This window comes from Passer montanus, unplaced genomic scaffold (assembly GCF_014805655.1).
Source record: "Passer montanus isolate IOZ18808 unplaced genomic scaffold, ASM1480565v1 scaffold50, whole genome shotgun sequence".
Lineage (NCBI taxonomy): Eukaryota > Metazoa > Chordata > Aves > Passeriformes > Passeridae > Passer > Passer montanus.
In genome coordinates, this window is record NW_024369930.1 from 5,922,167 (window position 1) to 5,937,267 (window position 15,101).

The 15,101-nt window shown below is 38.5% G+C and overlaps 1 protein-coding gene across 7 annotated transcripts in view; it reads right to left on the reverse strand.

Annotated features, from left to right (window-relative positions):
* Window positions 1-15,101, reverse strand: part of SRPK2 (SRSF protein kinase 2) — a 129,306-nt gene that overhangs the window by 35,671 nt on the left and 78,534 nt on the right. For 4 of the 7 annotated variants that reach the window (XR_005629218.1, XM_039723716.1, XM_039723718.1 and 1 more), the window contains exons 2-3: window positions 7,715-7,786; window positions 5,814-5,965 (exon numbers count right to left, since the gene is read on the reverse strand). Coding sequence is in view for 6 of the 7 variants with exons in the window: in XM_039723716.1 (XP_039579650.1) it covers window positions 5,814-5,965; window positions 7,715-7,755 (193 nt within the window). In the remaining variant the exon portion in view is untranslated. The remainder of the gene's footprint in view (window positions 1-5,813; window positions 5,966-7,714; window positions 7,787-15,101) is intronic. The other 3 variants (XM_039723721.1, XM_039723719.1, XM_039723717.1) reach the window with 1 other exon arrangement.

Consider the following 15,101-nt stretch of genomic DNA (forward strand, 5'->3'; position numbering starts at 1 on the left):
AGAGTTTATTCACCCTTCTCTCTTATGGCTTTTATTTATGGTAATATAACCATCTGTTCTCTATTTCCTCAGGCTTATCTTTCACTTCACAGACAGTAGAGAAAAGATCTACATTATTTCTTTATCATATTTGAAGCCTCTCCAATCAACATATTTTGGATGATTGCAGAATCTCAACAGAGATTGTTTTAATTCCCATTTGCTTTAGAGTAATAAAAGCAGCAATAAAATACTTCCTGAGAAAATGTTGAGAACAATGCAGACTTCATTGATGCTCTTCTACTTGGCTCCTGATCCACAGCAGCAATGCATTTTTCTGACATCTGAGGGTTTTACAGTGAGGAGGAGGAAGAAAAAGCAGGCAGCTCTGGGCTTTGTCTGAACTGCTTTTTCATTGCTCAAGTCTGCAGTCCAAATGTAAACCACTACACAGGTTCTCCACAAGCCCATTAGGCAGAAAGGCCAACAGGACAGAGCAAGCTGAAGCTCAGGTTTCTAGAAGGTGTAATGAAGCCTTTTATTTCCTTTGTATTTTGGGAGACAATCTCCCTCTAGTTAAACACAGGGAAGACAACGAACACAAAAGATTTTTATTCAGACCTTAACACACCAACAATAACATCCATAATTTTGCCCAAATTGCAAACAAATAATAAAGCTGCACCATGCAACCTCCCAGGACTCAGAGCAGCTTCCAAGGAACCACTTCTTTGTCTCTTTCTGGTCTTTCACAATGTCATGCCCAACTGTCCTGTAGTAGGATTCTGAGTTACTGACTAATCAATTTAGAATCAGAAAAACCTCCAACTACTTTCTGAAAGTTTCTTGATCTGTTTTGAATCCCCTGAAAATCTTGTTAGAACTGGTTAAGATAACAATGTGAATTTATAACTTAATTCCTTGAATTTAAAACAGAAGCTTCTCTCTTATCTCCTCTTATCTGTGGGAACAATGATGTCAAATCTGGATATATTTTTATTCTCTTTTTGCTAATAACATCTTCTGCCTTAACAGAAGTTCAACAGTTCTTTTATGAACTCTCCTATGCTGCCAGAGCAGAATAATGAATTTAACCCAACTGTGCTACAGAATTGTAACGATTACATACTCAGGAGAAGGATAAAGCTTAAATGACATATTGTGCTAGATGCTGGTGTGTCCAGCAAACTCTTAAAACACACCCAGCTCTGATATATGTGTGCTAAAGTGTAACTGCAGGCTTAGCAAACAGCAGACACAGCTTCCCCAAAAGCTGACCCTTTCCTTGGGGAAGACCTCCCCAGCCCTCCCATCCCTGGGAAGGAAATGCTGCTGAAAGCTGCCAGGACATCCCACCCAGCACAGCAAAATGATACTTTCATTTCCACTGCTGAGTTGTGCCACCCTCAGTAAGGATGCCCACACTGCCAAGCTGGAGCTCCGTATTTCCAAATCAAAACCCAGATCACTTTTGGAACACCTGCCTGGATTTACCCTCCAGTAGAGAAGGGGGGACCTTACTGAGAGTAAAAGTTCACTATCATACTGTCCATCTGCAAACAGAAACAGCATCAGAATGAAGCCCAAGTCTATTGCAGCTTCTCCATTACAGAAATTTTGCTGAATAAATGCAAATACATGAATTGGTACTGATACAAAAATTAGAAACAAAACTAAATTTGATTTTGTCTATTTAAGCATCCTTCTAGTAACAGCTGATGGAGATACTCAACAATCCGGATAAATATAATCATTATTTAAGACAGCTATTGACTGGTTTAAAACAAACAAACAACAATCTAATTACTTGGTAATTTTTTTCCCACAAAATTCTAGGCAGGAGGATGAAGTCATAGATGCAAGAGGAAAGTTAAGAGAACATACAGGAATTCTACCTTTCCATTACTGAAAAGTTATCCATTTGTGAAGTGAAACAAATCTGATGACCTGCTAAATTTATATGAGACTTCCATACAACACACCATTGCAGATAAAAATATGCTTCTAGGAATAGTTTAGGCAAACAAGAGCCTTTTAAGTCTGATTCTACAAATAGCTTTTAGCATACTTATGCTTCAAAGGGTCAAAAATAATCAAAAATTTGTGATGGTTTCTTCCCATCACAGAAAAGGAAACAGCATAGAGAGGAAATCAGACAAAGACACCAAAGTTAATAAACTGGGGCTTGGTCATTTAATTTAGTAAACTCTATGTGCTGGTAGCATAACAACACTGTATGTGTAAAAATCATGTTGTTTTGATCCCTACACCACTGTCATAACTAATTGTAACAATACACCAGCATATGTGACAGATGCCAACAGTGGGAGCATATATAGCACATGAGTATTTATATTTCACAAGATACTTTCCACTGTCCTAAGTCACAGCAGGAGCAGTTTTGGAAATAATCTGTTATCATTCCATTCCTGTACATTGTCTGATTATTCCTATCAGCAACATATGCATTTACAGGTTGTGGACAACCAGGTAACAACCTACTTAAATTATGTGTATATCAAAAACTGGTGTTATCCTACGATGAATGTAACCACTTAAGTTCTCCATGACAGCAGAAGTATTTCTAAGTATTAGTAACAAGAAAGCATCTATGCAAAATTAACAAGCTGATAAAAATTATGTGTTTTTGGAAAAACAATACTGGCATTTGAAAATATGCAATGTCTAAGTGGCACTGCTGATAACATAACAAAAAAAAAAAACCAGCCCCGTTGTACTGCAGCACACACAGGGAAAAAAAGTGTCTCTCACAGCTAACTAGCTACATGCATGCCCAGCCCTGTTGTACTGCAGCACACACACAGGGAAAAAAAGTGTCTCTCACAGCTAACTAGCTACATGCATGCAAGAAGGAGGGTCAGAAAAATGAGGTCATTATTCCTGAATGTCTCCTGAATGTATTGGTAATTGTAGCTGGCTCCTTCTATGTTTGTATAGGGAATTATTCCCTTTGTGAACTGGATGAATGGGAGACATCTCCAGGGGGCAGAGAAGATGATCAGAGAAGCAAAAAATTCCAATTACATCCATGACACAACTCTTGCAAAAAAAAAAAAATCACCAAGTGTTTTAAGGCTTTTCAGAGAAGAAAAATTAGCTTTATAAAGTACCCCTCAAAAAATCATGCAGTTGGACATTTGATATTTCCATTCCTTCAAATAAATATTTGAAAAGCATTTTATGCAAATTCAGTAACACAAACAGAAGTAATGTCACAGATTTAAACAGGCCCTGGAGGAAGCCCCCAGGGAACGGAAGTCAGTCTGCTTTTCACAGATGGCTGCTAGTCAGTCTCTTTCACATCAGGTGCTAATACAAACTGATCCTATTTCCTCATTAAAAAGCATTACTATGACTATTTACTAATCACCATATAATGTGGTCAAGATGCAAGCCCAGCACACATTAATATACCCCTAAAAATAAAAATTATAACAAAAATAATCAACAGGAAGTACAGCTAACAGGCCATATGCTGAATTCCTGAAAAAAAATAGTTATATACTCATCATCAAAATTCTCTTCCTATAAAATTTCAGACTGGGGTTGAGAAGAGATGAAGTATGCTCTGGGGCTCTGGAAGACTGCCATTTTGAAGACAAAATTAGGAGTAAAAGAGGCACTCCAGTAATAAATGATAATTTCCAAATCTTTATCTTCCACTCACGACCCAAAACAGAAAAAGATATTCAAACTAATAACACATCTGTTAAAAAAATGGAAAATGCATCTAAAAGCCATTCTGGAGTTCTTGACCAAATAACTTAATCACTCCCTATACAGAACATAAAATATATAAACAAATCCCAAAGTGGTGATGGAATTGAGATCCTTATGGAGATCCTCCCTTCAGTTCCACGCCAGCAGACTGAAACAAGGAAATGCACTGCTCAGTCTTACAGGAAATTAGGGTCAGAAAATAAGCAAATCCTCTACTGAAGCAACAAAACCACTGCTCTCAAAAAGCACAGATCACAAGTAATGATCATGACATCCAAATGAACCAAAGCTTGAACCATCCTTAATGTACTTTAAAAAATTCAAAGCCCAGGATCAGAAGAATTCTGAAGAACCTTTATGCACACAGAAGTTCCCTTTAATTTTTCAAGAAGCCTACAAGTATGCTTAGTGTAATGTAGGTTATTCCAAAAGTGTACAGATCTCACTACTGACCTGCTCTAGTTAAACAGGTAACTCATAAGCAGGCTCTCAACTTAGACTATTTTTTTGTTTTGTGATCTAGCTTCTGCAGATGGTGACATTTTACAAGGGATACAGACAACAATGGACTGTTTAAAATTAAATGCAGCCCTTACTTCAGGAAAGAATAAAGTCAGAGCTTTGAAATGCTTAATCTCAAGGAAATACAGATGTTTAAACAAAACATTTAAACAAAACAACTATTCATGGAACATATTAAAGACACCAAAAAAGAGTTATCTTACAGAACAAATGTGTTCTAAAACAAATAATAAAAAACCAAACCAAAACACTTGAGCATGGTTCAGCAACACATTTTTCTCTTCTCTGCTGCAGACTTTGACATCTAGTTTGAGGTTATTGTTTGGCTTTCACTATTAGCTATTTCACTATTATTCACTATTTTCACTATTTGTAAGCCACTTATACATTTGAAATATAATATATTAATAAAACTTCTTACACCAAAATGAAATAGTCACTTTCCATTGTTAAATATGTAAACATGAAACACCTTCCCAGGCTAGGAAGGGGAATCCTTGAAATAGCACATTTCCAGGTTATACAGAAACTTCTGATTAAGAAGACATTATCACATTTGACACAGGAAGTGATCCTTGGTATGAGGAATGCAGAATACCAGATACAGTCAGTGTGCATAGAGTGCCTTTTGACTATTCAAAAATATTGAAGAGATAAAATTCTGATGTAAGTTTCTTGAAATCTACTACAACAGTAACCCAGAGTTGACAGAAGTTTTATTTTTCATGTAAGTACAGTGTACATTCTACCCTAATAGGAACAGACTTGCAACTTTAGCAGTGACACTAAAATAAATTTAACTATTGACACTGTTGTACCACAGTCACGCTTTTATGCATTTAACCATATTTAAAACCTGTATACAAACAATACAAAAATTAAGGAAATTGAGTTAAAATGAAGATGTAGAGAGCCTCAGAAAAATGCTGAGAGCTGCAAAAGACACCAAGTGGAAAAGAAACATGTAACATCTTAGGATAGTGCAAGTGAGAGAAAAAAGGGAAAAGAAAGGATACAGTTTAAAAAACAAATTTACGTAATGCTCTTAAAGGCACCAAAGACACTTTGGAGTGCAAGAAGAGTTGTTTGTCTTGGTTTGGGTGTTTTTGTTCTCTTACAACTCATGTAAAGCTCTTAAAGGCACCAAAGCATTTTAGAACAATTTGGAGTGCAAGAAGAGTTGTTTGTCTTGGTTTGGGTGTTTTTGTTCTCTTACAACTCACATGAATCAAGGGAAGTTTATTCTCTATTCTTATAATCGGGATATCAGGAAGAATACAGGGATGCCATACTTGTATATTTATTGACAAATTTATAAACAAGCTATGGCTAAGTGAAAAATAAATGCTGAAGACAATTATGCATCAGGACCTGAAATGAAGAGCTGTTCCTAATTCTTATATAAGCAAATTCCATAACTAAAGATCAGCTCTTTAAAATTCCCTCATGAACCAGAGCTAAGCCTGGCACGCAGAGTTTAGCCTGACAGGCTGAACTGCACCCACCTTTGCAGTAATGTGCACCCACCTTTGCAGTAATCTGCACCCACCTCTGCAGTAATCCGCACCCACCTTTGCAGTAATCCGCGGGATCCTCCTGCTCCTCATCGTCGGAGCCCAGAATCTCCTCCTCGGGCTCGGGCGGCGCGGGCTCCGGCAGGGGCGGCGGCGGCGGCGGCGGCGGCGGCGGGGGAGCGGAGGGAGCTTTCTGCTGAGGCTCTGGCCTGCAAAGGGCACGGAGAGCACACTGAGCAAAGTGCCACCTCACCGGGGTGCCCAGCCCTCCAGGGACCGTGAGAAAACATTCTCACTGTCTCGTATCCCCTGTGGGACACCGGGTGCACAGAGGAACCCGGCCAAAGCAAGAGCAGCTCTCACGTGAAAGAGCTTTCAAAACACACATGAAATATAAAATCACATACAGGCGAGCTTCTGAAATTCCTCAGGAGCAAATGAGACATTAGACCCAACTTCCTGAGCACAACTGAGAAAAAGCACTTTTGCAAAGAATACCGAAGTTATTCTAAAGTTATTCTAAAGCTCCTGCCTGCTAGCTGAAGGAGGAAAGATCTCAGTTACACAAAGCAAGAAACAATCTAGAGACCAGAACCTTAATGCACATCTGCACCTGCAGCGGCTGCCAACACTATGGAAAGCTGTATCAGTATACAAAATACTGAAAACACCTACTAGAAAGTAAGAGAAAAAACCTCATCTTCCTAGGTAGTCTACGATGCTCATCCCAGGGCTTGTCATATGCTTTAACATGCACTAATTAATTTTAAAAGAAACCAAAACAAATCACCGAAGTCTGACACCACCAGGCAAGAGTTGGGGTTGGTTTGGGGTTTTTTTTTTGTCTTGCAGCTCCTATTTCTTTAAAAAAACAACCAAAGTGAAATATATTTTATATCCTGTTGCAATAAAAGCTGTACTTGGTTACTAAGAATTACTCACATTTCAAAACTGAGTATTTGCAACAGACTTAAGGCTTGAAGTGACATGACTTCCCTGTCATATAATTAAGAAAGCCTTCCCCAAACAGGTTGATGCTGTTATTTTTTGTATTCATACCTCTTGAAAATAAAAAGTATATACTTTCCAAATACATTTGCAAAGTAACTTAAGCATTTGTGCCATCAAAAGCTGCTACAACTTACATTTACATCTACTTCAAATTAACCAGTATTTTGTCCTTCATATAATAAAAGAGATAAATCTGTAATTGGCTGATATTTCATCACCTAGAATTAAGATCAAAATACTTCATCATGAGTAAAAACTGAACTTATGTTTATCCCACTTCTAAGTCATCTTCCTCATAATTCCTTTTCCTTTTAAGACACTGCCATTGTTCAAGACAGACAGAGTATTTGGTGCCAAAGAGAACATGGTTGGTCAGAAACAAATACCACTGGCAACACTCACCACCTGCACAGCAGCTGCTATGATGCCTTTGCTTAAAAGGACGTTACTGCAAGCTGCATTGCATACTAAATTTATCTGCCTGCTACCCCTTTCAGATAATAAAGTTCTTCAGTCAATAAATGGTCAGATTTAAAAAGGGGTGTTTTGAACTAATCGATCAATGATTTAAGTTATTATGAGAAATCTAATGAAGTAAATGAATTTAGATCATTTTTAACCACATGCAACTAGACAGAAGAGAGAGAAGGAATACATTTGTAGGATTAAAAAATAAATAAATTTGCAGGTGTTCCTGCTTAAAATTATGTTGGTTGTTTGCTTCTCTCTTTCATTTTTGGCTCCCAACAGATGTCTTTGTCTGGTACAGTCAGAGGACAGTAAACTACAAATGGAAGGTTCAGCACATTCTCTGACCAGCTAATACTACTACAAACCGGATTTCTGACCCTCCTGGTTTCATGGTGCCAGCAAGCTCCCAGTGACAGTGACAGCTCCTACACCTGATCTGAAGCTTAAACCCAACAAACCATCACAAAAGGACCTACATTACAAACCCTGAAACTTCATCAGTTGGGCACAGGACCATTTTGGATACACAGATCAAGGACTAGGAACACCTAAAAATAAAAAAACTAATGGTTAGACTTGATGGCCCTAAAAGTCTTTTCCAGCCTAAATGATTCTACAAGCAAGAAGAGGATTGCATAGTGAAACAGCCTGTACTTCTGAAAGGGTGCCAGGAACACAGGCACATCCATCAGTGCCTGCACTCCTTATTTTGGATGGTACCATCATCTTACTTCACTCTGACCACAAGTGTCCATGTTACTATTTTGGTCACATGAAATGGCACAACCACTGAAATTCCAGGGTAGGGCAGAGAAATGCAGTGTGGTGGTAAGGTCAAAAATTCATTGAAATAGGCTAAGAAAACATGGTCCTTCTGAGTCCTCAAGCTACTGTATTTGCTTTTGGTTTGAAAAGTTTGGTTTATTTTTCCTGTCTTCAATCCCAGTTGATTTTTATATTCAGAAGTGTTTTCTTACTGTCCTTTGTGGACACCAGGAAGAAGGAAAGATGTGACTGTATTTCCTTCTGGAGTTATTTATGATTTTTGTTGGCAAATAACAAAACAGTGCTTTAAACTGAGGCAGATCTTGGGTTTACCCATTTAGCTTTGCTCCCATCTTCTGGAGCAATCAAATATTAGTACAGAGAGATGAGTTACATCAGTCTGACTGCCAATTCTGCATTTTTGGCAATTTTCTCCTCTAGTTTAGAATTCTTAGCAAGAGATTCCCATCGTTCTTTGGTTTTTTCACTTTTACTTTTCTAGGATATATGTAAAGATCAAGTCTTCAACACTTCACTTGATGGCTTAAATTCTGCCTACAGGCTGAGTAACTCATCCTGGCATCCCCAATCCTGCTCTTCTGCAAATTCATGGTTTCACAGTGGTAGGAAGGACATCAATGACAGAACTCCAGTTTTGCTATTTCTTAGTGGCCTTTTATTGAACTGCAGAGATAAGCAATGATGAATGCTCCAACACCACCCTCATTTGCAATTTAGGGCATGAATATACAGTTTGTTCTGTTTAGATTTCATTTTTTTCAGTACAGACTGCTAAATGTAAATTATTTTTCTTTTGAGTAGCCTTTAAAATATTGTTGGCATTAAAAAACCCAACCATTGAGAAACCTGTGAGTCACAAACACATTCATAATCTCCACTTCCTTTTCAGAAATAGAACTGTCAAATACTATTACAACCTAAAGTTATTCAACAATCATTATTTCAAGTTATTAGTCTTTCTTATTCCTAAAAATGCTATATAATGATATACAATAGTAATGATGATATGCTATGCAATGATATGCATCAGGTAACACATGCATGCAGCGATAAATATTAAACCTGTTTTTCTTTTTTCTAAAGTAATCACTTGGTACTCTGTGGTCTACCACTATTAGTTGTTCATCACCATGCATAAACACTTAATTAATAGAAGATGACATGCCATTTCTAAACTATTTTGTCAGCAGGTATGCAGAGAAGTGACCATCTCCACAGGCTACAATGACAAACCTTATAATTGTATTGAAAGAAACACTACAGACAATTAGCAAACACTAGCCAGTATTTTTTGTCTTTTAATTACTGCCTTTTCCATGGACAAAAGTAAATTTACAGCAAAGTCCAATCAAAATACAATTAAATCCTATTTTTAAACTGCTCTTAGAGGGAATACTTAGTAAAATACAAAAGAAAAGCTCAAGTATTTCTCCTCTACAGTGAACTTGAAGCAAAATGCGTCAAAACCCTGCATGGAATCTTACAAAAAATCAACTGCCCACTGTTATGAAACACAACATTTCTGACAATTTAATTTTACTGTTCTCCCTCATGAACATGTTGCTCCATGGTCCCACTGGGTAACAGACAACACTAAAAGCAATCTCCTTAACAATCAAACCTTGAAATGCTGAGAATATTACACTATGAGAAAATTCCATTCATTTTTTTGTTGTTGTTGATGTTGTGGGGTCATTTGCTATTCTTCCATTCTGGAAAATGTAAAACAAGAGCAGTGAGAGTGATTAAAATCACAAAATGCCTTCCATATGGGAAGCATGTGAACAGACCAGAACTCTTCAGCCGAGAAAACAAGACAGCAGAGTGCTACAAAATCTTGAGTGATACAGAGATGGCAAATAGGAAATGGCTGTCCACTGCCTCATCCCACACAAACTGAGCCAAGTTGACTGAAAACTAAAAAAAAAAAATTTAAATAATAATAAAAAAAATAAAAATAAAAAAAAAAAATTTAAATAATAATAACAAAAAAATTAAAATTTAAAAAAAAAACCTTATACAATACGATGGTAAAAACTAAAGCAAACTTTTTTCCCTCAGGTATCATGAATAAGAGAAGCTAGTTAAGTTCAAACAGGGCTCAAAAAAACTCATGGAAGAAAATCTGCCTGATGTTAGCTAAGCCAGGACTGCCTCTGACTCGTGAAGCCCAGCAGCCTGGGATGTGGAACAGCACTGAGCAGACGGGGGCACAACCCTGCCCTCCTCCCAGGAGCTGCTGGCTCTGCTCCTGGCCAGAGGCAATGCAGGTGCACCTTGGGTCTGTCCTCGTGCAGTCACTCCATCTTCAGACATTCCCTTCTTTTCCTCAACAAATGAATGATTTCTATTACTAAAAACCAAAAGAGACTTGAGGCCTCTTTATCTGAAACCCTCATAGACAAAAAAAGATGCTTTCATTATGAAGTAATGGATAAGAATGCTTGCAGGCATATAGAAGAATGCTACCTGAGGAAAACCTCCTGTTCCCATGGGGAACAGACACACAACAGCAGGAATCCCTCTCTATGAACACTGTACTGCACTCATGGGGACTACTTGTAGGCAAACAAAGCTTTACCTTGAAAGTGGCTAAAAAAAAACCTTCACCTGATTCTCCTACCTAGGAAAGCATCATTTCAGAAGAAAATCACTGCATCCAATGGAAAAAAACTTGGGAGACAGAAATTTGTCAGATTAAACCAAGAACTACCTCAATCTGAGGGGAAAACAAAACTCCCCTTTGAGATTTTCAGATGAACACAACCAAACACATTTTTTTGCTAACAGAAAATGCAATTAAAATTAGGTCAAATGACTTCTTCATGTATCGAATAAAATATGGAATAAACTATATTCGAGTTTATATGAACCTTTTGCCATAGCCACAGAGGTTCTACAGGGAATTTCAATCTGAAAAAAAGAGGAAGCAAGGGGGAGGGTAAGCATCAGAAAAATTACACTGTAAGCTTCCTAAGAAATGGGAGCTTTACAAAAATCTACTAGTGAGCGTGGGTCCATCTCTCCAACTCCTAAAAGCAAAAGCTTTTATGCTGCTGGGCAAGGCTCACAAGGTTCTGTGGAGTTAAAATTCTGAATCTCTATATACAAATTTCTTACAGCAGTTGTTAATTGCTGAAAGGGCAAAAGCTTTTATGCTTTTATGCTCCTGGGCAAGGCTTTGTGCAGTTAAAAATCTGAATCTCTATATACAAATTTCTTACAGCAGTTGTTAATTGCTGAAAGTCTCAGCTATTTGGAACTCTTTCTCATTTGTTCAAATGGTGTCTGCTTTACGAGCTGAATTCTCGCATGCTCTTTTTTCTCAAATGCAAATTTAGCTTAATTAGACAGGTGCCTTCTAACACTGAGCTCTTTGAACCAGAGGCAGCCTTAAATGGAGGCTTTCTAAATAAATTCACACACATAAAACAAACAACAAAAAACATAAGAAAGATCAAAAGAACTCTGAAGTTATCACTCAAGGAAAAAAATTATGTCCCATGCTTCAAGTAAGGTTTTAAGTGGATTTTAATTCAGATTGTTTTTAAATTTTAATAGCAATGATAAATTATTTGTAATTTAATCATTCCTTTTAATTATGCCAGAGGTCATCTTAATGTTTTCAGAAACAAAGTCTACAAATCCAGAAGGAAACAGGGCATAAGGAGATGTGTTTTTAACTAACTCCAAGAAATTATTGATGTGAACTTCTAGGGACAGCTTTGATATACATGAAAAGCACTATTTGTGTTCTTACACAAACAGTACAAAACTGTAGTACAAAACTGTACTACCATCTCTAATTCTAGAAAATGTATGCATAAAAAGTGAGAGTACTGGTATGTCACAAGCATGAAGCAGTTTCTACATCTGGTCATTATCAAACAAAATTATAATTCCTCCTGGGACTGTTAACATTCCTTCCAAGGATACCATCCTACCATCAAACATTAATAGAAGCAGCAGTAAAAATCCCTCCTGGAAGGGAGCAGGCTGAGACATGGTAGCTTCTGTAACCTCAAACAGCAACACAATGAATTTTTCATTCCCACCTTGCTTATTAATCTTTTGGAGGCTACCATGGGCTTGAATGCACACTCGAAATCCAAGTGAAATGCCAAGGAATGCTGCCTTCTTCCGTTCCAAACAACAGCTCCTATCAACAAATGCCATTTCATGCAGCAAGCACTGCAGTTGTACCATGCCACCGCCCCAGCCCAGCATCTCAGGAAGAGCACAGTGCCAAGGACACAGCTGAGGGGACCCAGGAGCAGCCTGCCATGACATCAAATCACACCGAGCATGAAGCAGTAAAGTCTGCTGAGTTTAGGAGGCAGCTCTTACGGCCTTTCTTTGATAAAGTTACACCATGTTCTGAGTGAAAGTCAGTCCCAAATGAAATGTTGCTCTCAAACAAATGCGATTCTGTTAAAAATGTTCTTAATACAGTAAACCAGAAGCCAAATTTACTCAGAAAGCCTCCAGCTTAACTGGGCTTTAAAAACGAATATGTTTTTTCCTCAAGAAGAAATACAATTCTGTGTTTTTCTCACAGAGTTGTATTTTCCAGACAAGTATCCATTACAGACTTGCAAAGGAAAAAAAGTCAACAGTTAATTAAAAAACACAAACCCACCTGGCAGCACAAAAAGAAAATATATAAATAGATACTCAGCAGCTTGTACCTTACCTGTATTTCTAGTCACCAGTAAAGTGTTGTAAAAGCTGAGAATGTTAAAATCATAAAATATTTTGAGTTGGAAGGGACCAGCCAGCATCATCAAATCCACCTCCTGGTCCTTCAGAGGACAGCCCTAAAAATCACATTGTGTGCCTCAATGTTTTGTCCAAATGTTTCTTAATTCCATCAGGCTTGGTGCTGTGACCATTTTCCCAGGGTTGCAGGGACCAGCCACTGTCTGGATGAAGAACTTTTTCCCAATATCAAACCCAAACCTCCTGTGACTCACTTCATGCCGTTTCCTCAAGTCCTGTCACTGATCACAGGAGTGAAGAGGTGACTGCCAGATCCAGCTTCACGGAGAGACATCAGGCACCGGGCAACCTGAGACCTGAAGAGCTACACCTACCATCATGTGTGTCTGGGTGGAGATCCTTGTCACAGCTGATGCTGTGACTCCAGCAGCTATCAGGGAATGAGCTCTGAGGCAATAAACCTCCTGTGACTCACTTCATGCTGTTTCCTCAAGTCCTGTCACTGATCACAGGAGTGAAGAGGTGACTGCCAGATCCAGCTTCACGGAGAGACATCAGGCACCGGGCAACCTGAGACCTGAAGAGCTACACCTACCATCATGTGTGTCTGGGTGGAGATCCTTGTCACAGCTGATGCTGTGACTCCAGCAGCTATCAGGGAATGAGCTCTGAGGCAAGAGCAGACCAACCCTGAGCAAGTGCTCACTGCTGAGACTGGGGATGGGGGTGGCTCTCTGTGCCCTTCTGCACCAGCTACTGAGTGTCTCCACTGCCTCTGTTAGCAGCTCCCAGATGTCACAGTCTGGTGCCTGGTTCCTGGGTTGCATGTACTTGATTTTTATGCTCTGACAGTGGAATGGCCTCTGTGGAGAGGAGCCTTTCCTCATGCCCTGTCTGCCTGCTGTGGTTGCTTGCACTCACTAGGGGCTATATTTCATAGGCATGGGGGTGGTTACACTGCATTTTAAGCTCCCACCGCTGCTCTGGCAACACCCAAGTCTCATCAGGTCTCACAAGAACTTTTGGCTGAAAAAAATTTAGGAAATTCCGAAGAGCCAAAGTGGAGAAACAGAGCTGTCACAAATCCATGTATTATGTACTGTTTAATGAAGAATACAGTTTCTTATAAATACATGCTAACATGTCAAAATAAAACTTCCACCTGAAAGAAATCAGATATGGAATACCACTCCAAAGCAATCACAAAAAATGTATTAAAAAATAAGCTAGTCTCATAAACCACATATGAAGCTTCAACTTCTTCAAATCCTCTTGCAACAAGAATCCCTTCTCACTCTCCAAAGCTTCTTCCTCTAAGTGCAGCAACCTTCACTTCTGACCAATAAGAGGACCTGACAGAAAACACTAGCAGATGTGACAGCAGTGGCCACTATTTTGACTTCTTTCTCCCCTCACCATGCACGCACGATGGATTACTTTTAACAGAATGACTCACAAGTGTATAAATGAAAATTAATTTTTGACTTTCTCTCTAACATGTTATGTTGTAGTATTTAATTTCTGCCTTTCTCTGTGGCATGTTAAATTATAGTGTCTCTAGTCTTTCTATTAATAAGATACATTCAGGAAATATGCTGTTGTTGCTTCAGTATCCTATAGTTGCCCCTAGCAACAAATTTACATGTTTTGAAGGAGAGGGGGAAGAATCACCCTCTGCTCTCCAACAGCCCTGACCCTGGAGAAGTTAGCAATTTATCTTGATTTGGCATCAAAACTACTTAAGTGACTGACCATTTGAGGTCAAATATGGACTGAAATATGAATTCATAATTAAATTACAAAATATGGGATTTAGTCTTTATCACAAGACAATAACTCCTTCCATTTAAATGTTAGAAACCATACGAAGACAACTGAAGACAAATGAAGCAAAATGAGCTGAAGTATAAACCAACAAATGCAGTGTTTCACTCCCCTTTTTTACCCATTTAACAGCCTAGTAGAAAGGATTTCATAGGAACAGTGAAACTGCAACCCTTCACTTAGTATCAAATGCAGTTGAGCAGCAGAGTAACTCTTGCCTTTGGTTGGTTGGTGGTTGTTTTCCTGACCCCTAAAGCACCCTGGTAAAATCTAATCCTGACTTCATGTGATCATCTCAGTGCAAAAATGCATTTTTCATGTCTATGTTCACTTAATGTTTAGAAGACCCATTCATCCCATTAAGTGGAAATGCATCATGCTCTGGATTATGCCTGGGAACTCAATTCTTCAGGCAATGAGAAAAGGGAAAAGAGACAGGCATTTTGCATTGGACAAACACTGAGGGATGTAACTGGCAGGTGAAAAAAACAGAGCCTGAAGGAACAAGATGGCATGACTAAGCCAGCAAATAGA